The sequence below is a fragment of the Mya arenaria genome, chromosome 3 (assembly GCF_026914265.1).
Source record: "Mya arenaria isolate MELC-2E11 chromosome 3, ASM2691426v1".
Taxonomy (NCBI): domain Eukaryota; kingdom Metazoa; phylum Mollusca; class Bivalvia; order Myida; family Myidae; genus Mya; species Mya arenaria.
This window is the reverse complement of record NC_069124.1, coordinates 8,220,127-8,244,110: the sequence shown is the minus strand read 5'-3', so window position 1 is coordinate 8,244,110 and position 23,984 is coordinate 8,220,127. Positions and strand designations below refer to the sequence as shown.

The window sequence follows — 23,984 nt, the reverse complement described above, 5'->3', positions numbered from 1 at the left end:
AGTGTACGGGATTTTGTAAAACAAGTCACGTGACTATTGTTTTTCTTTTTTTATACAGCATGCGCGTCATCAAATAGTGCATGAAACAAATTTTCATTTCATTATAGACTTTTGTTAAATACTTCCGATGATGATTCATACGAAATGAAAATGTTTAATTCTGATGTAAACTCAAGAAAAATGAAACAAAAAACCTAGATAAAAGAATACTTTTCTATTTTCATTTTAGAACGAGCGTATGAATTCGTGACCTCAAAATAATGCAGAAAACACAATGCCGATTCTTATACAACTTAAAATAATTGGGATAAAATTGTGTTAACATTTGCTGTTTTAATTTATTGTTAAAACTGCTGAGTAATGTGAAAATTTTGTGCATGGGGTTGAATTATCGAAAACGTATGGTGTGAATGTAATCTCCTATGGAGTGCCCCCATTTGGAAGAGTCCGTTCGCGTATCGACGCTTGTACAGACAAATACAAACGGAAACACCTCAAAATTGTGTTGTGCAGGTAAATATATGACTAGTGATTATAGACTTAGACAGGTCTTATAACGGCAAATTACAAAAAATGAGACTTTTCCATTTTGAAGGGAGGTAATTTTAAGACTTCCGGTATGGCAGCGATTCGTCCTCTCTTGGATCGAACCAATACGATTCGTATCGATTCCTTTTGAAATCAATTAGCTTCAGCGCCTATTTTAAGAGTTATCATTGTTCAAATTTAGCTATGTGCACCATTGTTCATTTGTTGGTGCAAAAAAATGAAAGTTTGAAATAAATTTTTGAAACAATAAATCACTATTTTTTCAGAATGCTCAACAGAAGACAGTCCATGGATTTGTATGATGTGTGGATCCGTTGGATGTGGGAGGTTTGTGGAATGCTTAAGTTGGGACTTCATAAATACACTGAGTTCATGATGTTAATTACAAAAAAACCCACTTATGTTGCTTATGAACTAAATGCAAGCATAATTTTTATTAATATTGGTATTGTCAGATTGGTGGTTAGTCCAAATAATTGTATGTTGACGGATTATTTTTAGATTTTTGATATGGCAAATCCTTCACGTACAAATTGTTTAGTATCAAAAGTGGGTAGTTGTTCCGATCAGGATTCTGGGTTAAAGCATATAGCGTCTATAAAATATCATAAAAACAAGAAATATTACCAGATAATGTTATTTTATATTAGTTCCGTTCACAATTTTTTTTTATCCAACTTATAATTATGAGTTTGACGGCTTTTCTTCATTTCATTCTGTCAAAACATAACGATATATACATGAAGGGCACCTGCAAGGCTTCAAGGCACAGTTTTAAATCGCTCGGAACATTTCGGCCATGGCCGAGTTATTACTATTGTAAATAACGAGGTCTGTCTCGAAGCATTGTCGGAGGAGGCCGAGTTATTACGATTGTATCGAGTTGTTCCCCTTCGCATAATTGTTATCTGTGTCAGTCAACTTTCGTTTTATTGGAAAGGTAAACAACTTGTTTTAATGCATTAAATGCTTGTTTAGTGCAAAATAACATTTCACTTACATCGTAAAATATGAATTTAACTCTTTATGATCAATTTCAACCATAAAATACTTCACTTAAAACAATTTCAATATTTTTAAAACACCCCCGTTTTTTGCACATTCCCGTTTAGACGTTAGGGATTGGAAGAATCCCGTATCACACGTCTATTATTTTAGACTAGATAGGTGGTGTGAGTTCAGAAAAAGTGTGAGTTCAGAAAAAGTGTCATTTTGACCGACAGCCTCATTTTGACCGACAGTCTCCGAAAGAAAATTTGCTGGTCTGGCAACTTTTGTTTGAAAACTTGCTTTTTCAAAGCCTTTGTTGCTAATTTTAAATGCTAGGTTTTGTTTCGAAAGAAAATTTTAGTATTGCCATTTTTTGACACTCGCACTTAATCGTAATGAAAAGGTTGATGTGTTCGCAACATGAAGATTTCAGAATGAACTGGTTCTGACTTTTGGAAACCAATAACATGCTCCAAACCATAAGATTTTCGATTGGATCATTTAGTAACGTTCCCTTAAAACATTCCAATGTCGATGACAAAAGTTTATCATTTTAGCATTGCAAAATATCGCGCAGTATATACACAGTAATATACATATTTTGGTAATGTATTACAAAGGGAGGCAAATCATTCATGGTGTTCGACTTAGTGCGGTACGCATTCCGACATCTACGTTACGGAAACTGACATCAGACAATATCAACAAAACAAGATACAAGAATCTTTATTTAAAGTCAGGTATATGATAACAAGAAACATTACAGAAACAGAAAGTTACTATATATGAGCACAAACATAAAATTTAAACATACACATTAGACAGATACCAAGTATATGTAAGAGTTTATTTTGGCTATCTACAGAAAATGGAGTAGGCGCAGCTCCTCCCTCTTTGTAGTTAAAATCTCCCAGGCCCAATAGCTTAATTAAATATCAGTAAATGATGGTCGTGCTAAGGTAAATTGTCGTGTACTTTTCAAATCAACAAAATGTAGATATAAATTTGGTTTATTGGAGTATCTAGGTGCTTTTGCATAGTACAGTTACTGGGATGACATCATTAATTTTTTTTGTCATTCATAATGATGTTATTTAATAATTAAATGACACTACGCTCACTTAGCCCATTCTTTATCATTAAGATTTTACTTCAGGTCATCTAACTTACTTAGAATACAACCTCATTGGCTGACACATTGTTATCGCAAAATTGGCTGACAAATTGTTATCGCAAAACCTTACACAGGGAGTCTGTATTGGATGAGTTGCAGTAGGCTGAAGTTTAAAACACCCGCGAAAGTTGAAAATCTTAATGATTAAGGCTAGGCTTAACCGCTGTAATGATTGCCTATTAAAATTTGCAATTTCATTGGCTGAAAACATAGGTTGAATTCTAACCTTTTTTCAGTAACGCTATACTGTTCTCTTTAAGCATTACTCAGAATGAATATCAACAAAAAAACACTCGCATTTTGGTACTGAATTGTGCTTTCTTGATTGTATATCAGAAAGACAATAATAAAAGAAGGAAAAATCGATCATAAATTCTTTATCTTTATTTGAATATTTTCACATAAATATTATGAATTTGTACCACTGAAGTTGAAAAGTTGTCAATATGATTCGATTGGCTGATTACACATTAAGGTTCATGATGTAAGCTCCAACTACCTCCAGACAGCAGCCTTAGCTGTCAATCATAGTTACATGTACATGTATTTAACACATGTGGAAGGGAACTTTTGAAAATAACCAACTGTACCAAGTCACGTAGACTGACAAAATACTCTCTAGTCTCTACAAAAGTAACTGTTTGTTTTCACTGTCAGATTTGTTCTACATGATATGAAGTTACGGTAAATCTTTGATTGTCATTGGCCCACAAATATGTGCGAACAAGAAATGCATGAGGTTCAAAAGGATCAGTGGGAGGGTGTGATCCTGGGTTCAGATTGACTTGCACTGAATATATGAGGTCCGAAAATGTGTAGGATAAAAATTAGATGCAGCTGAACATCTTATTCACACAAACAGATGATGAAACTGTTTTAATGTTTGGTGATCCTTAAATCTTAGTTGCCAAGTGGTTTTGCTGAATAATCAACATTTTCATGCACTGTATTTATCATTATTTATTTCAACAGATATGTAAGTGGTCATGCCTTGGGCCACCATGAAAGCCATAGTGAGCACTGCGTGTGTATGGATGCCCTCAGTTATGCTGTCTACTGCTACTCCTGTGATGAATTTGTAATCAATGACACTCAGACTGGTCACTTTGATGCCTTGAGAAAATGTTTGTCTGCAACTAGGTATGAAATATTTGGTTTATAATATTCAATGGAGGTCTCGGAAAATGTCAGGTTATTTTTAAAATTGACCCACACTTAAACTGTTTAATACAGAAGATTTCACTTCTGTCAAAGATTTTAACATCTCAGGGTATACAACATTCTCTGTCAAATGTGGTGATTTCAGGTCTAATGGAGAAATGCGCCAGAAGTCGCAGCGTAGACGTTCAGAGCCATTAAATGAGGTAGAAAATGATGCCAAAAAGCAGAAAAAGGAGCTGAAGAAGATACGTCCAAAGTCATCAGGGCTGAGAAACCTTGGAAACACATGTTTTATGAGTGCTGTATTACAATCTTTAAGGTGAGGGTAGCTTAAATCAGTTTGTTTCCCCAAAACGAGTAAAAGTAGTTTGTCCATGTATATTATATTGTTAATAGAACATTTTTAGCAGTCTTACACATTGACTGAGTTTAAATTGACAAAATTGAAATGTACCCCTAACACATGACATTTGTACTTTTTAATTGTACAGCTGTTTTTATTTGTTTATATTCGCCTGGTCCTTGTATAGATAAAACTTGACATGTAATTGTATATTGTATAATAGCACTTGATGTTCATATATTTTGTATAATAGCACTTTATGTGTATATTGTATGACTATGACATGCAAAGAGTTATGACATCATTGTTTATTTTAATTTTGCACTCAGTTTGGATAAGCGCAACATCATTTAACCAATGATATATATATATATATATGTAACGTTTCAAAAATAAGCTATTTTTATACAAACTTAATTTGTCTGTTACATTTCTTTAAGAACAAATACTAAATTGCTGAAGGTACTGCTAATTTTTAATCGTAATGGATAATTATTTAAAAATTAAATATCAAATTGATCACTTTTTCTCTTGAGTTTATGCTATATGAATGCAGTAGGGCCAGCGAGCAAATGACCAAGAAGATCTAGCGTGCTTCATGAAATTTGCTCACATTCCCTTCTGCGTTCATACAGCATAAACGTAAGAAAAAAATCTATAACTATTACATTGGGTAGAAATTTTAAAGCTAATTAAATTAATTAGCAAGTATAAGTTTAATAATAATCTTATAACAAATTAAAAAAAAATCATGACAATGATGTCTGACTGCATGAATTCATTAATACATTTAAGATATAGTGGAATGTATCAAAAAGTTGATTTATTACCCATGTTTCAGTAACATCCAGCACTTCTGTGGCTATATCAAGCAACTGCCATCCCTTGAAGACAAGAATAACAAGATGAGAAAGGTCATCACACGTAAACAGTCCAGGGATGGAACAGATAAGGATGTGTAAGACATGGAATCTTTAATGGTTATAAATTACAAATTCATCTGTTATTGATTATGAAAATAACATAAAAAATAACCACTCTTAAGTCGAAAAAGATCCACTTGTCCACATCAAACTAGCTGTTTTAATCTTATTGTCTATGATTCGCCTGATCTGTCTACAGCAGTGTTCAGCTGTTGCGGTAGTTGGTCTATGCTTGACCTGATTTGTGTACAGCTGTATTCAGCTGTTGCGGTAGTTGGTCTATGCTTGACCTGATTTGTGTACAGCTGTATTCAGCTGTTGCGGTAGTTGGTCTATGCTTAACCTGATCTGTGTACAGCTGTATTCAGCTGTTGCTGTAGTTTGTCTATGCTTTGCCTTATCTGTCTACAGCAGTGTTCAGCTGTTGCTGTACCTTGACTATGCTTTGCCTTATCTGTCTACAGCAGTGTTCAGCTGTTGCTGTAGCTTGACTATGCTTTGCCTGATCTGTCTACAGCTGTTGCTGTAGCTTGACTATGCTTTGCCTGATCTATCTACAGCTGTTGCTGTAGCTTGACTATGCTTTGCTTGATATGTCTACAACTGTATTCAGCTGTTGCTGTTCAGATGTTTGTCTCTGATTTTGCATGAACTGTCTACCGCTGTGTTCAGCTGTTGCTGTTCAATTGTTTGTCTCTGCTTTTGCCTGATCTGATTATAGCAGTGTTCATTTGTGATGTTCAAAACCTTGTGTGAACTTAATAATATAAGTGTACCAATATTTTGATAGTGTCTCATTCATTAATACAGTACTTTGTTTTCTAGGTTGCTAGTTGAGGAGTTGCGTAAGACGTTAATAGCCATCTGGGAAGGGGGGAAGTCGGCCATCTCACCCGAGTCTCTTCTCCATGTTATATGGACTCTGGTGCCTCGATTCCGGTGAGAATCTTTAAAGCATATTGTCATTAATAGGTTTTAGATAGCCTGACCAAGGCAACCATGATTTTAATTAAGAGTGTTGTTTCAATTCACTAAACATTCAATCAATATATTGCATGCTTTCAGTCTGACAGCAAAAGTGGACTTTGTGTTGAACAAGCCCGTATTCCTGACAACATCTCATTAAATTTGTAACAAATTTATTATTTGATTTAAAATTTCGAACAATTACCATTGTCTGGATTGTAGGATTGGGTTAATTGCTACTAATGTGCCTTGGTGATATTCCTTTAACAAATCCTGCTTATTCTATCAGTTGCTTTATAATCCAGGTCTATAGTAACCGTATGAATTAGATTTAGATCTTGAAATATCATGTAGCCTAATTTTGATATACAGTCATACATGCACAATGCATTCTTCATACCTCTTAAAGTTTGTTTTTAGCTTGGCTGTTTTTTCGAAGCAAAAACAAAGCATTGGTGTATATATACATTCATATATGATTTCCTTTCCCAGGGGGTACCAGCAGCAAGATGCTCATGAGTTTATGCGGTATCTCCTTGATCGGCTTCATACAGAGTTACTCGCCTTGCTACCATACACCTCAACCACCAATAACAACAGTCCTTTTATAGGTAAGGTATATACAGTCTGTAAAAGATAGCAGTCAACACATGCTACTATGATGATAAGGGTTTGGAAATTTACATTAGCGTGAAACAAGTTTTTCAATACTGTATTGCTGTATTTTTACTGGGGGTTATGGAAAGGGTTATTAATGAGAGTTACTTGCCTTGCTACCATACACCAGGCCACAATATCACGAAATAGCTTAAGTCAGATCTTAATCTCAGTCTCAACTTATTCAACCACATAGCATCAAAAGTTATTAAAAATAGCATACGATTTTACACCTTTGAAAAGGTATTCTATCACGTAATAATTAATTTATGCCTTTGGTCAAAATTCTAAGGGAATAATATTCTACGGCAAAAAATGTATTTGAGTACAATTCCTTGTTTTTAGCTCGACTATTCGAAGAATAAGGAGAGCTATACTACTCACCCAAGCGTCGGCGTCGGCGTCACCCCTTGGTTAAGGTTTTGAGTGCAAGCACACATAAGTTAATATCTCAGCAACTACTTGAGGTATTGCATTGAGACTTGATACGATGGTACTCAACCTTGCAACCTACTTAATTAATCAAGTAAGATAACTCTAGTTTGCATTTATGTAAATAATAGGCCTTTATTATTTGACTTAGAAATTCTGGTTAAGGTTTTGCGTGCAAGCACACATAGGTTAATATCTCAGCAACTGCTTGAGGTATTGCATTGAGACTTGATACAATGGTACTCAACCATCCAACCTACTTAATTAACCAAGTTAGATAACTCTAGTTTGCATTTAATGCAAATAATTGCCCTTTATTATTCGACTTAGAAATTCTGGTTAAGGTTTTGCGTGCAAGCACACATTGGTTAATATCTCAGTAACTACTGGAGGTATTGCATTGAGAATTGATTCAAAGGTACTCAACAATCCAACCTACTTAATTAACCAAGTAAGATAACTCTAATTTGCATTTTATGCAAAAAACTGCCCTTTATTATTCGACTTAGAAATTCTGGATAAGGTTTTGCGTGCAAGCACACATTGGTTAATATCTCAGCAACTACTGGAGGTATTGCATTGAGACTCGATACAATGGTACTCAACCATCCAACCTACTTAATTTACCAAGTAAGATAACTCTAATTTGCATTTTATGCAAATAATTGCCCTTCATTATTCAACTTAGAAATTCTGGTTAAGGTTTTGCATGCAAGCACACATAGGTTAATATCTCAGCAACAGCTTGAGGTATTGCATTGAGACTTGATACAATGGTACTCAACCATCCAACCTACTAAAATAATCAAGTTAGATAACTCTAGTTTGCATTTAATGCAAAATAATTGCCTTTTATTATTCGACTTAGAAATTCTGCCTAAGGTTTTGCATGTAACCACATTTAAGTTAATATCTCAGCAACTACTGGACGTATTGCATTGAGACTTTATAAAATGGTACTCAACCATCCAATCTACTTAAATAACAAAGTAAGATAACTCTAGTTTGCATTAAATTCTGGCCCCTTTTTTATTCGACATAGAAATTCTTGTAAAGGTTTTGCATGTAACCACTTTTAAGTCAATACCTCAGCGAATACATCATGTATTGCATTGAAACTTTACACACAGGCTCCCAACCATTTAACCTTCTTATTTAATCGAGTTAGATAACTCTATCTTTCATATTATATAATTTTTGCCCCTTTATTATGCGACTTAGAAATTCTGGTTAAGGTCTTGCATGTTAGCACACATAGGATATTATCTCAGCAATTACTTGATGTATTGCATTGAGACTTTATACAATGGTATTCAACCACCCAACCTAATTGAATAACCAAGTTAGATAACTGTATTTTGCAAATAATGGGCCTTTATTATTACAATTCTGGTTAAAATTTTGCATGTAACCACATTTATTTTAATATCTCAGCACATCATCTATTCCATTGGAATCTAATCTAACAGTGATTCATGCATGTTTCGCCAAAACTTTTCAATTCTTACACTGAAAAGCGGCGGAATAGTCGAGCACGCTGTCTCTGTGACCGTTCTTGTTTAACAATTACTCAAGTTTATTTTTGCTCTGGAATTAAGTTTTGAAAAATCTTTTTATCAACACAATCTATGAGAAAATAATCTTCTTGCATACCGGACGTGTGTTTCCGGTCATATGACCGGTGCTGGAAAAACTCATCTTACACCCCCCATGTAAGATGAGTCACGTGCAACAACGCGCCATTTCTTATTTCTTTTAATTGTATGGTTTATGAAAAGTATATTATGCAATTTCTATAAAGCGGAATAAAAAATATAAGTATACAATAGTTTTAATTAAAATGGAATATAAATAATCGTAAAAGCGCCATTTTTAAAGGAACTTTTTGATGTCGATAGTGATTTAAAATTACTGCGCTTTATGACGTCAGTACACAACGTCGCACGCGCTTTTTGGTGAAATGTACAAAAGTGCGTCAATGTTTCCACAAATTCATAATTTTAGGTATTCAAGAAAAAATATCAATCATGTTTTTCCGGTCCGGATAGAAAAACCGACCCTCGGGCACGCTGCCTGACCGGTAACTTGGCAAGCCTCATTACCGGCTTACGCACGTGCCCTCGGGTCGGATTTTTCTATCCGTACCGGAAACACATGATAGATACATAGAATACTATGCTTGTATGTGGTAAATTGAGTTGAGTTTGAGATTGAAATTTCACTTGAGTAATTTCGTGATATTGGGGCCTGGACCACCAATAACAACAGTCCTTTCATAGGTAAACAAAGAGTTACTAGCCTTACTTTTATACACATCAACCATAGCATGTATGCTGGAACCATTTGTACCAGTTTTCTGGTGTTATTTTCCAGGTCCAAAAGGAAAGAGTACAATAGTTTCTGCGATATTTGGAGGGCTGTTACAGAGTGAAGTGAATTGTTTGATATGCGGGGTGGAGTCCAAGAAACATGATCCATTCTTAGGTAAGTTCTGTGATAGGTGATTTCAATTTCCTATTTCATTTTCTATATGTTTACTGGAAAGTTGCTTTGAGTAAAAGGGTTATTTCAAATTCAAATAAGATTCTAAGCAATTCTTATGAACTGATTGTCCTTTTAAATAAAAGAAGTTATGAGTTATAGGCAAATTCAAAATAATCGCTTTACATAAGAATGATTTTTTTAAATGATAATTATTATGTCACTTTATTACATTACATGAAAAGCCATTTAATTTCTATGAAGTCTAGACTACATCTATTGGTATTTTTATTGTTTAAGTCTAGCAATATTTGGAGTACATATCCTCAAGTTGTTCCTTTGTTCCAGATTTGTCATTAGATATTCCAGTCCAGTACCACAATGTGAAGACAACAAAGGGCAAGGAGAATATGGACCTGCCTGTGTGCCATCTCTCAGGTATGAATAAAGGGCAAGGAAAATATGGACCTGCCAGTTTGCCATCTCTCAGGTATGATTACAGGGCAAGGAGAATATGGACCTGCCTGTGTGCCATCTCTCAGGTATGAATACAGGGCAAGGAGAATATGGACCTGCCTGTGTGCCATCTCTCAGGTATCAATACAGGCCAAGGAGAATATGGACCTGCATGTGTGCCACCTCTCAGGTATGAATACAGGGCAAGGGGAATATGGACCTGCCTGTGTGCCATCTCTCAGGTATCAATACAGGCCAAGGAGAATATGGACCTGCATGTGTGCCACCTCTCAGGTATGAATACAGGGCAAGGGGAATATGGACCTGCCTGTGTGCCATCTCTCAGGTATCAATACAGGCCAAGGAGAATATGGACCTGCATGTGTGCCACCTCTCAGGTATGAATACAGGGCAAGGGGAATATGGACCTGCCTGTGTGCCATCTCTCAGGTATCAATACAGGCCAAGGAGAATATGGACCTGCATGTGTGCCATCTCTCAGATATGATTACAGAGCAGAGAATATGGACCTGCCTGTGTGCCATCTCTCAGGTATCAATACAGGCCAAGGAGAATATGGACCTGCATGTGTGCCACCTCTCAGGTATGAATACAGGGCAAGGAGAATATGGACCTGCCTGTGTGCCATCTCTCAGGTATGAATACAGGGCAAGGAGAATATGATCCTGCCTGTGTGCCATCTCTCAGGTATCAATACAGGGCAAGGAGAATATGGACCTGCCTGTGTGCCATCTCTCAGGTATGAATACAGGGCAAGGAGAATATGATCCTGCCTGTGTGCCATCTCTCAGGTATCAATACAGGGCAAGGAGAATATGGACCTGCCTGTGTGCCATCTCTCAGGTATGATTACAGGGCAAGGAGATTATGGACCTGCCTGTGTGTCATCTCTCAGGTATGAATAAAGGGCAAGGAAAATATGGACCTGCCAGTTTGCCATCTCTCAGGTATGAATACAGGGCAAGGACAATATGGACCTGCCTGTGTACCATCTTTTAGGTATCAATACAGGGCAAGGAGAATATGAACCTGCCAGTGTGCCATCTCTCATGTATCAATACAGGGCAAGGAGAATATGGACCTGCCTGTGTGCCATCTCTCAAGTATGAATTTAGGGCAAGGAGAATATGGACCTGCCTGTGTACCATCTTTTAGGTATGAATACAGGGCGAGGGGAATATGGACCTGCCTGTGTGTAATCTCACAGGTATCGATACAGGGCAAGGAGAATATGGACCTGCCAGTGTGTCATCTCACATATATGAATACAGGGCGAGGGGCATATGGACCTGCCTGTGTGTCACCTCTCAGATATGATTACAGGGCAAGGAGAATATAGACCTGCCTGTGTGTCACCTCTCAAGTATGAATTCAGTGCAAGGAGAATATGGACCTGCTTGTGTGCCATCTCTCAGATATGATTACAGGGCAAGGAGAATATGGACCTGCCTGTGTGCCATCTCTCAGATATGAATACAGGGCAAGGAGAATATGGACCTGCCTGTGTGCCATCTCTCAGATTTGAATACAGGGCAAGGAGAATATGAACCTGCCAGTGTGTCATCTCTCAGGTATGAATACAGGGCGAGGGGAATATGGACCTGCCTGTGTGCCATCTCTCAGGTATCAATACAGGGCAAGGAGAATATGGACCTGCCTGTGTACCATCTTTTAGGTATGAATACAGGGCGAGGGGAACATGGACCTGCCTGTGTGTCATCTCTCAAGTATGAATTCAGGGTAAGGAGAATATGGACCTGCCTGTGTGTCATCTCTCAGGTATGAATACAGGGCAAGGGGAATATGGACCTGCCTGTGTGTCACCTCTCAAGTATGAATTCAGGGCAAGGAGAATATGGACCTGCCTTCTCGGGTATGAATACAGGGCAAGTAGAATATTGACCTGCCAGTGTGCCACAACCAGTCGGTTGAAAGACCCATTTTCATACCTCTTACTGCATCACTCCTCCACTCTTGATGTCAACTAACATGGGGGCCAGCATATGCTTGTAGTTGATTTTAGCTCTTCCTGAATGTAGGCTTATTAGTAATTGCATAATCTATTCACCTGGAATGCACTTTGGGGGCTTTCATCACTATGACAGCCCTTGTTTTAGTTTTGAAATTGTTTAACTTTAGACACTATTTAAGCAAACAAAAGTATTACCAAAAAGTATTCTGACCTATTTACCATAAAATGTTTTGCATTGATATTGGAAACAAATAATTTAAAAATAATCTGGCCTAATAATAACAGTAATAATAACAGACAGATATATGCCAATTGAAATTGTAAGTCCCTGTAGAAACTTTGTTGTTTGTCTTCTTTAATAGTTCAAATTCATTTTTGTCCTTCAAAATAGTATTTTTATGTTCCTGTTACTGCTGTTCACAGTATTGTTGTTTTTACATTAAACCAGAAAACTTTGCATCAAGACACTGCTTGTATAAGATCTCATGATCTCTTAAAACAGTTTTTTATTGCAAGCATAAATATATAGGCTCAATTTAATCCATTGATCTTCTTTCAGAGTGTCTGACCCACTTCACAGAGGTTGAGGAGCTGGAAGAGACAGAGTTGTACATGTGTACGGGCTGCAAGAAGAAACAGCGCTCTACCAAGAAGTTCTGGATCAGGAGACTACCTAATGTACAAACCTTGTTATGTTGTGCTTACTTGTTGAATGATTTGGTTGTTTAAGTTGGCTTGTATGTTTTGAGTGAGATTGACTTGGAAGAGTTTGTTACTTAAGCTCAATATTATTTCAACTCCATCAATCAATAATTGATTTCTCTAAACAGAATCTTTAACATGAACCTGTTCTTTTATAAGAATGAATAAAAACAATCTGCCAATATCCACTTTGATATCAACTTTGTTGTCATAGGTATGGAGAAATGCTAGTAAATTCCTCTTATTCAATGTTATAATTTCAGGTATTATGTTTACACGTGAAGAGGTTCAAGTGGGTCACATCCTTCAGACAGAAGCTTGAAACCTACATTGATTTTCCTCTCACCAACCTCGATATGAACAAATACATTCTAGACATGGTATGGCTTTTTTGTGTTTTCACTTCTTGCAAAGTTAAATTGTTTTGTTGAATAAAGGGTTGCATTCTTGAGGAGTAGAAAACAGCTTAAGAAACATGGAGTGTGTTAAAAAGAATCCCTTTATACCCATATCTATGGTTGCTGGTTTGAAAACCAAATTACATCCAAAAATTAGATTATTTAATCTTTGGAAGGCAAAACATTATTGATATTGATAAAATTGGCTAGAATCGCCTACTGTATTGATCCATAGAAACACTGATTGTAAGTTTTAGAAATAAGTTGATATAATGAATGCATTCATGAGAAAGATGTGAAAGAATGATGAAATGTTGTGTTTATTTTCCAGCATGAGACTCGAGGAACAACTGTCGGGAGTAACATCTACGACCTCGCCGCCGTGATAGTGCACCATGGATCAGGGTATGGCTCAATATTTACATCATATATGTTTACTGCAACTGCTTATACTGCACAGCTTCTCTAGAATTATTCAACTATGAGTCCTCTGACCCCTGTGCTTGAAATACTTGGGTGTCTGGTAATCATATGGGGTCCTTGTATATGGATTGAACTCAATAAAAGTTAACTTTGGGGTCCCTGGGATGCACAGTAAGTTCAAAATGTGAGTTTCTGGTAAGGGACTCAGCTGTTTTGCATCAAGGAAAACTCGTACAGACAGTTTAATAAAAATGTTTGAACTATTAGGGGATGAACAGCTTTTAAGCTCACCTTAGACGTTGGCTGAGGGTGAGCTATTAGGATCAATGATTGTCCATCGTCTGTCGTCCGTCCTCCGTCCAGACTTAGTTTGTTAACACTCTAGTGGTCACATTTTGCCTCAATTGTCACGAAACTTGGTCGGGATGTTTGTCCCAGTGATTACTCGGACGAGTTCGAATATGGGTCATCTATGGTCAAAAACTAGGTCACAGAGCCCAGATATGGAAATACCTTGTTAACACTCTACAGGTAACATTTTTAGCCCAAATATCCTGGAAATTTGTCAGAAAGGTTGTTTCGATGATTTCTAGCTCAAGTTCCAATATGGGTCATCTGGGGTCAAAAACTATGTCACAGAGCCCAAATATGGGAAAACCTTGTTAACACTCTAGAGGTAACATTTTCAGCCCAAATATTCTGGAAATTTGTCAGAAAGGTTGTTTCGATGATTTCTAGCTTAAGTTCGAATATGGGTCATCTGGGGTCAAAAACTAGGTCACAGAGCCCAAATATGGAAAAACCTTGTTAGCACTCTAGAGGTAACATTTTCAGCCCAAATATCCAGGAAATTTGTCAGAAAGGTTGTTTCGATGATTTCTAGCTCAAGTTCGAATATGGGTCGTCTTTTTTTTTTTTTTTTGTTATTTATTGTTTTAAAATCATTGAAGGTACCAACTTCAAACTTCATGAACTTATTCACAGTAAATTGTGATTTTTTTGTGACGAGTTATATAAAATCCAACCTAAATATTGTTAGAGTTATTGCCCTTTGTACCTTTTTAAACAACTACATCTTTGTCATGTGTTTAAAAAAACTGGACATATAATAGTTCCACCTAGGGTGTATGAAAGGGCAGACAGGCACCATCCAGTATGTAGTCCGATCAATTACTTTTAAACCCTTTGTCCAATCATTACCAAATTTGGTCAGAATGTGTATGAACGTGTTTGATAATTAGCAAAATTGCAGTAGTTACCCGAGAGTTATTGCGCTTTAAACATAGAAATTACCTAAAATTGCTATTTATCTATCAATAACTTTTTAAGCATTTGTCCAATCATCACAAAATTTGGTGAGAATGTGAATGGGTATAATACGTCAGAGAAGCCAAATCCCTGTTATTGCCCTTTAATTATCAACAAGTCTATAGCACAAAGTTTTACTCAGGTGAGCGATATAGGGCCATCTTGGCCCTCTTGTTTGGATATTGACCCCTTGTGAAATTTGGAATATTATTGAATAATCATCAATTTCTTTCACATAAAATGCCTTCAATTTGGTAATTCTTAGAAAAGATGGCGACTGTGTTTATACTGTTTAAATACCAGTCAACATGCTCTTTTCTTTTTTTAAGATATGATTTTTTTTCCTGGTGATTAGAAAAACTACATACTAGATTGCTTTGAAACACCCTGACAAGTATTGAGATTAAATGCCTTTATAACCTAGAAGTGATACCTGTACAACTATATTAAACAGAAATGTTTTCTGTTATCTATTTCGTTGATGCTCTAAATAGGGTGATCGGGGTTGACTCAGCTGTGTTACATCCAGTTTTCCCCTCTGAAATGGTTCACAATATATAAACTGATTCAACTGTTGGAGTGCCATTATTTCATATATATATATACTTACTTTTCAGGGCCGGCTCTGGGCATTATACAGCATATGTTTTACATGAAGGTATGGGAATGTCCATTAGAATCATAGTTTAATACCATCTTGGCACAGCTTGAATTACCAGTAGTATGCATACTTAGGGGTTAATACTTTTTCCAAATAAAAGTCATAGCAAAAAGTGCTCATCAATCAGTTAAACACAGAACACTCCCAATGCAATTTTGCACTGAAGAAACAGTCAATTTGTACCCACCCAACTGTGGATTCAAACAGTCTTGTTCAACATTTCCTGAGTCTGCTTGGTCGAAGTGAATTGTTGGATTGGGGTGGAGTTGAAACCAAGATCGTTTAAAGCTTCAAACAGTAGCAAGAAAAAGTTGTAACCTTAGAATTAAAATAATATCCTCTGACTCATTTTTGTTTTAGAAACTACATACATGTTATGATGTATAAGAAAACAGTATTTCAATAGTGAACAAAAGGTTTTTATTTTTTTCCAATTGATAGTTTCTTAATGTCTCAACATTAAACAGTCATCATTCATTTGTTGCTTCACTTCTTTAAGGTCAGTGGTACCATTTCAACGACAGCACCGTGACAGCCTGTGAGCCTGAGACGGTTGCCCGCTGTAAAGCCTACATTCTGTTCTACATCCGTCGAGAAATACGCCTCCCAGACTACCTGACCGTCAGCCTCAATGGTGTACCCCAGGCCAGAAGGGGCAAAGTGTCTTGAGGATCTACGTGATTGGGTTTGACAAAAAGTCATGTGCTTACTGGAGTAGTTTGTTAACAAATGAATGATGGCCTGCAGGGTGCCTTTCACAGCAAAGTGAATGTACAGAGGTGTCAGTTTTCTTCCTCTCAAATAGTTCCACATATTCACAGTACAAATGTACATAAAAAATGAACAGTGGCCATTCTCATAAAGATGTCGTTGGATTGTTAAAGGGGAATAAGTTGATGATTTTTCTCTTTTGATATCATATCCTTGTTATTGACTGTTGTAGGGTTAAAAACATTCACAGGCATCATTTGTCAGTCAGAATTGGTCATGTGTAAAACATTCTAGTGTTGTATATGGATATAAATAAATAATTAAAAAAAAGTTGACCAGGTTTTTCACATTTCTTTTCATGAGAAAAAGTAAGATGCTTACTTTTTGTATATGAGCAGTAATTACATGGTTTCTTGATCTCACTCGAAAAGTGTACCATAATTTATGCCATAAGAAGGAATTTTTTCATGCTTCTGTTAAAAATTGTATTGTATTTGTACAAAGTGACGTACAAAATTGTCTAGAGATATTGAAAATGTTACAGGCTTGATGTTTGTTAAACTGAAACATTTAAAAATGATCTTTGACTTATCAATGGTTGTCTATCAAAATTTATAATGAAAGTTGTGAAAAAAAATTCTACATGTGTTGTCCTTTTAGGACTCTGTCAATTTGATTTTGTTAAAAACAATCAAATTGAGGATCACTTTGTTAAAATAAGAATACTGTAGTGCTATTGATACTGTAGGTGACTAGGTGATGATGTGTGCTCACTTGAGGAGTGTACATATTTAGACCAGTCGCCAGTACTGGTAATCATTTTCATTGTTATTGTCAGAACTCATTTCATTTACAAGGGCAGGAGGGGAGTAAAGAAGCCAAAGTCTTTCTAGGTTTGTGTGAAAATGTTTGTATGCCAATAATATGATGAGGACTTTTTGTGTTAGACGTTAGTTGGACTTTGATAACCAACTTAAGAGCATTTGTGTTTGAATTGTTAATTTTTGTGACTTGTACGGGGTTTACATGGTCATTATTGTGCTGTGTTTATATGTGTCCATGTATTCTTCTATTAACTACTACTATATGAAGGTATTATACTTGGAACTTGTGATGATACTAGATTGACTTTTCTTGAATACTAATCACAGACCAGAATCACATATGCTCCTTTTCATTAATATCTTGTAGCTGAATTATTGAAGGTGAAGCTTTATAGGGAAAAAAGACATTTCCCATTTGAATTTTCATCTTTATTTAGTAATACAATTATTAACTTATGTTTGAATTTCCACCATATGTTCATTTTTTCCAAGTCAATAGAGTTGATTACTTTATCTTGACGTTGCTAGTACAACTTTTCTTGTTTTTTTTTTGTTCATTTTTTTAGTGCTATGTTTGATGCCTGTTAAATATGCTTGCAAGTTTAAGAATGTGCAAGATCAATTTGTGGTGTAAAACATTGGATTTGTTTTCAGTATGTACTGAACATTGCTTTTGAATGTAAATATGTGAACAATTTTTGTTGAGGAAACTGGTTTTCTCATGTGAAAAAAATAAAACGAATAAATTAGTGTGATATGTTTTCTCTAGCCTTGTAACCCTCTTCTGCAGTTGATATCCTAATGCATTGTACTTTTCACATGGATATGTTTGTGCCAAGTAATTTCAATATCATTTAATCACTTAAATCAAATGTATACTTTTGTATTTTGACATCAAAACTGGAATTGATCATAATTATTATTGAAGTTTTCAATGCTGTCACATATTTTTATATTATTAAATAAAATGTTTAAAAATCAAAAGATCAAAGTGAAAACTAAGGCCACAACTGTAAAGTGTAAAGGGCAATTTGTCTCGGATTTGGCCTGATCAGGTGTTCAACCAAGCAAAATGACATTGCAAACCACCTAAAAACTGGTTCATGGCAATGATATGAGGCCAAGGGCATTTTGTGTCCACTCCATACCTTGGTCACATGTTCAGCCTTTACAGATGACACAGCATAATTCATTTAAAACTTGGTCAAGGCAAAAATATTAATCCAAGGGCATTTTGATTCCACTCCATACCTGCATCACATGTTCAGCTGATCAAACAGCATGGCAGAATCCCTCTTGAAACTTGCTCAAGTCCACATAATAAGGTCATAAGCATATCATGTTCCTGTCCTATCTCCTCCCATTGAAGGCAAATCTTGACATATGTTTGCCTAAATATTTAGTGAGGGGATACATGTATTGCTGTAAGTTCAACTACCTGCTTTGTCGGTTGTGTAGGCATTGTGCTATTTGAGAGTACTGCATTAGAGCCCATTTACCTAACCAACAACCTGAATCAAAATAGTACTATCCCGTTAGAATAGAATAAGTTCACCTAAGCCAAACAATTATGCCCCGCCCCCAGAAAGTCCATATGGTTTTTAATGCTTTATATTAATTGCAGATTTTCATTGCCATGAGGCAGCAATATTCGAGCCACAGGGACCAGGTGGCACTCCACGATTACATGCCATTGCATAAGACTTGGTTGTACATGTATAGTGAAAGATAGTTTACAGCTTCAGAAACCCACCCTAGGTGCCAATTTAAAACTATAATGAAAAACAACAAAAACATCATTTTATTTTTTTTATTTTTGCTGACTAACAAAGCTAGTCACCAGTGTTATAAATATCTTGCATAGTTTATATATTATGTATAAGATGAATTAATGGATAAATACTATTGTTAACATTTATGTACAAATACTATGTACAAAATGTATTGCTAATCGAAAATGATCACTATATACAATCTAGAAAAAGCATGGTTTATGTCTTACAGATTGTTTTCTTGATATAAAAATGAAGTATAGATACGGAGCACAGAAGTATCTGTGTGAAGTGGTTATCACATACATGTATATACAACACATATAAAATAAATAATTATTAATTATCTTGAAGAAAAATGGCATATTACTGGACATGTTTGAACAGTTATTTGTCCAAATGGATTGCCATTGGCAGTCAAGAGTTACTCCAAGGGAGTATAAATGTAAATGTAGAATAAATCTCGAAAACAAAGGATCTTGGGCTGTATTTAATAACCACCTTCGAGTTCACCTTATTTTAAGATAAGTATCTGTGTGTTTTGATTGGACTGTTCTGTTGAATAACTGGCCAATGGACTGATTGGAATCACTGAGGCGTGTCTAAGGACAAGGATAAGGACAATATTGAATACAGCCCAAGGATTATTTGCTTTTGGAAGATTTTAAGTTTCTTCTACAAGACAAAATGTGACCTACATAGAATTATGTGCTAGGTAAGTACAGTGATCATGAATTGATTTATACATGTATACGAGTTAGAAAGCATGCTATGAAATCATTGCTATAAACTGGTTATTTTATGCATTGTATAATCGATGTTTTAAATACAATCACCAATTGTCAACAGAAAAATATCTTGTTTAAAATACATACTGGCATGTTCTGGTAACATGGACGGTAAATGGTATTTATTCAGACATGCAACAACAGCCTATTATTTGCAATGTCAATGTTACTATAAATGATCATTACACTAAAATTGTAAAAAAAAATCAAAATTAGAAATACAGCGTTGTAATATGTTTGCTTTGACATTAACATACAGGTACCCATAGTGACCTTTCTTCTTTCAAGATAAAATATACATGTTACTGTCAAGCAAAATCACTTAGTACAGTATGTATAATAATTTAGTTAGCCAGATAATAATAGGCGTTTCACAACATAGGCTCAGTTACAGCAATATTTTAAAAGGAAGAAATATAAGAGAGGTAGAAATGAAAGTCCATCTATAATACCTGTCTAAAATGAGTCTAATACTTCGAATAAAATAAATGTGTTGAGTAAAAGTTCTGATTAATATACCGACACGGCAAGTATAGAAAACTACAACATGAAATATCAATTGGTATGCATGTTAATAATAATTCAACTGTATGTATAAACTGGACGGAAATGGCAAATCAATGTCACATATTATGTGTGGTATGTGCTTGATCTAGACAGTCTTCACCCAAACTCATGATGATCTCACTAATTAGTAAGAGTGCAAGAATTTCTTCACATGGAAGTATGTCAGGGGCACCGTCGAACCCACAGGGCACATTCTGTTAACTCTACACAGATACCATGGGATAAATGATGAACTTAATTGTGTTGGAAATAGAATTGACAAATTTTTGTTGTTTGTACAACTCAACCCAATGTCATAATATTCAATGCAGTTCACTGTCAGAAGTGCTAGAGAATGAACTATTTGATTTTGAAAGTATTTTTTCTATAAGCGTAATCTCTGCACTATTTAGTTTGCAGAAAAGAAACAAGACTGTGAAATGATTCACAGTATATGATGAAGAGGAGGGTATTTGGGGTGCAGCGGGGTATCTGACAATGGTCAGGGCCTGCTTTATACTGGTTCTATTGACCATGGTAGTTAATATCAACAAGTCAGATCTAGATTAATTTTGTGCTCAATTAACTTATGGTTTCGATGACTTTAATATCTTCTGGTAAAAAAACATCGGTTGACTATTCCTTAAATATAATCTTGATTAACATTAATTAGTGTGTATAAAGAATAATCATGTTCTAAAATGATATTTTCATAATTAGTAGTAATTTTTCACATTACTGCAGGAGACACAGTATAATAGCTTAAGTTAAAATTTCAGCCATGTTATCATATATATTAAATATACCAGAAGATGTTGTTATGCATAAGAATGCATAAGAATTACTGACAATGAAATATGGCCATAAAATATTAAAAATTGCAGATCTTTTGTTTAATATTTACAGTTATAGAAAATGAAATACTTGAGAAGTACTGAATGCAAATGCACGTAATAAGAAATGATACATACAAGTTAAAAAGGAAGAATCACTAAACAGGCAAATAATAAGTAATACAATTCTAGTCATAAAATGTACTTAAAAATGTACTTATAAATGGCACAATGAATGTTTTGACTTGTGTCAGAAAATAAAACCGTACCACCAAGATTTTGTGTAAAATAAATAAAAATCTTATTCGTTAAAAATATTTTTACCAATACCTAGAACTTTATAAGAATACTTAATATATAAAATCTTAAATGCAGATAAAACAAGAACAGTTATAAACAAAATATTTCTCAAAGTACAAAAAAAGAACAAAAAAACATCAAATTGTCTGTATATCAATATTTCTACAGTGAAACAATGCTTATGCAGATATGCAGGACATTAAATTAATATCATAGAAAATTAAAAGTAACGAAATGTGAGTTAGAAACAGTAGCAAGAACAAAAGCAAAATGCCTTTTATACTGTTGCTTGTATTAAGCACCGTCTACCTTCTGGCAAAATGATGTACCAGTACATGTATTTTTTTCTGGTAACAATACTGTGAGCAATTTGCATAGCATAAGTTAGGCTAAAACAGTATATTATTTCATATCGTTGTGTGATCTTGTCATAATGCTGTCTATATTCTATTCAAACAACTAGGAGGCTCATTTCAATAAATATCTACCAACAGGATGGCGAAATATCACCACATGTTTGGCATACATAATGAAAAACAATGCCATTATTTTTCACGATCCCTCCAACGCACATCTGTTACACGAGCCTAACATTGATACACCAAAAGCCTTAACTTGTACTAATATTCACAGAAATAAAGCCCCTCTAACAATATGCATCAATTCAATCTAGAAATAATCAGCCCTATACATTCTACGTACTTCCTTTACATTTTCATTAAAATAAAACCTTGTTTCCTGATCATCAGAAATGCCAAGAGTTCCGTTACAATCGCTTTTGAACCCAAACCCAAGAATTAATCGTATCTTCTCCTTTAGAATCAGGGCAGTTTTCCTTATCATTAGAATAAGGGCCCAGTTTGCTCCTAACAGCAACCACAGAACAACATACTGGCTCGAAATGCTCCGTTAATCCTATAATCCCATATTGGCACATAACTTATTCCATCTTCCACCCCTAGCTCTCTGATTCCTTCCTTAATGTTGCCACTATTTGTTCATGAAACTCATACAGTTCTGTGATTTTGCTGCCCAAGTGATCCTGCATTTGAACAAGTTCATCTTTTTCGCTCTCCTGCGACGTTTTATAGTCTTGTAACAACTGCTGAAGGTCGTGAACTTTCTGGTGCAAGGAACGGTTTTCTTCTTCTAGTGCCTGAAAAAAAGGGAAAACACACTTTGTATGAGAATGATTATGAAATATTTTAAACTTTAAAACTATGTATGATTGTTAATATCAAGTATGGAAAAACCTTCGAAGGGAACTCCCACATAGTTAGTACATGTATGACATACATTCTACACAAACAGTACAGAATACAATGAAGATATATAAATGTAAACAGAATCCAATAATGATCCAAGAATGTTTTTCAGAATTTGGTCATACTTGTATGGATTAGCATATTGAATAGATACATTCTTTTGAGTTTCAACAAATGTCTTACATGGCGGTACTGAAAATTATTTTTTTTTAAGAAATTTGATATTGTTTACTTTTTTTTCCAAATTAAAGTGTTAGTCTCTAACTATCTGGATGTGTTACAGGCAAACATGTCATTTTTAAACAAAGCAAAATTCATACCCATAAATAAAGAACGAAATATGATGCACTTCATAAATTCTCTTTGTATGCATAACTGAACATCATAACAGTCAGAAGCCTCTAGTCAAAGATATAAACAGAATAGAATCCTTCTATATACCCTTATCTATCCCACTAGCTTTATTGATTAGCCATGGATCCAAACATGAACATTTTGGGTGTGTTTGGTGCTCTTCTACGCTACAAAAACTAGTGCTTTGTTGCATCCATACTATGTAAAAAATTTCTCCTTGTGTAATTTAATAACTTGTTATGTTTGAAAAATATACTGTACATCAATCCAAAACAAAAATAATAAATATGTTAAAAATTTGAAATAATTGGAAGACAAAGAACGAAATGAAAGACATAGGTAAATGTTCACAAATAAAATATTTTCTCATCCACATTCTGCGGCATCGCCATGTTGCTTCTATACTTACTTTGACGCTGTCAACCTGATTGAAGAAATAGTTAAGATGCAGAGATAAAGACAGAAGAAAATGAAATAATATATTAGAAAGTCAAATAAAGCTGAATTGAAAAATGCTAATCAAAAGTTATAATGGTGTTTGAATAATGTAAAAGAGAACAGTTAAATGCGTTATCAGTCTAGGGCTATCAATGTGTGGTCTATTTAACTATAATACATTGAGAAATGACTGTATTTCAAGGTATTATGATAAATAAATGATAACCCTAGATGCTGATATTAAATAAAGAAAGCATTAAAAATGGATGTGGTCATTTTATACTTGAGCAAATTCATGACATAGAACTTCAAAATTATTCCTCAGGAAAGTGTTAACTACAATTATGTAATAGCTATAATAATCATACATTCAATATCCCTTTTGAGGGAAGAAAAATCCCCTGCATTTTCTCTCCTTACACCGGGGGATGAATGGGGCCATCATATCATGGCACTAATTGTTCAAGCACTTTTTCGAATTGATATTTCTCATAGTTATATATATCATTTTGGTTCAACCCCGGCGGGAGGTGAAT

The 23,984-nt window shown here is 35.0% G+C and overlaps 2 protein-coding genes across 5 annotated transcripts in view; one reads left to right on the top strand and one right to left on the bottom strand.

Annotated features, from left to right (window-relative positions):
• The first annotated feature begins 125 nt into the window (after positions 1–125).
• On the top strand, positions 126–17,902 carry LOC128228652 (ubiquitin carboxyl-terminal hydrolase 3-like). Its single transcript, XM_052940086.1, has 14 exons — positions 126–513; positions 816–876; positions 3,686–3,853; positions 4,020–4,193; positions 5,059–5,175; positions 5,966–6,079; positions 6,599–6,717; positions 9,569–9,679; positions 10,025–10,114; positions 12,685–12,803; positions 13,091–13,207; positions 13,557–13,630; positions 15,574–15,614; positions 16,117–17,902. Exons 1-14 carry the CDS (start codon positions 423–425, stop codon positions 16,284–16,286), a joined length of 1,566 nt encoding a protein of 521 aa, XP_052796046.1. The 5' UTR covers positions 126–422; the 3' UTR covers positions 16,287–17,902.
• A 1,046-nt stretch (positions 17,903–18,948) lies between these two features.
• LOC128227263 (uncharacterized) overlaps positions 18,949–23,984 on the bottom strand; it is a 47,590-nt gene continuing 42,554 nt past the window's right edge. For 3 of the 4 annotated variants that reach the window (XM_052937623.1, XM_052937622.1, XM_052937626.1), the window contains exon 9: positions 18,949–22,547. In XM_052937623.1, the coding sequence (XP_052793583.1) occupies positions 22,350–22,547 (198 nt within the window). In that variant the 3' untranslated portion in view covers positions 18,949–22,349. Of the gene's footprint in view, positions 22,548–23,419; positions 23,435–23,984 lie in introns of all 4 variants that reach the window. The other variant, XM_052937624.1, reaches the window with a different exon arrangement.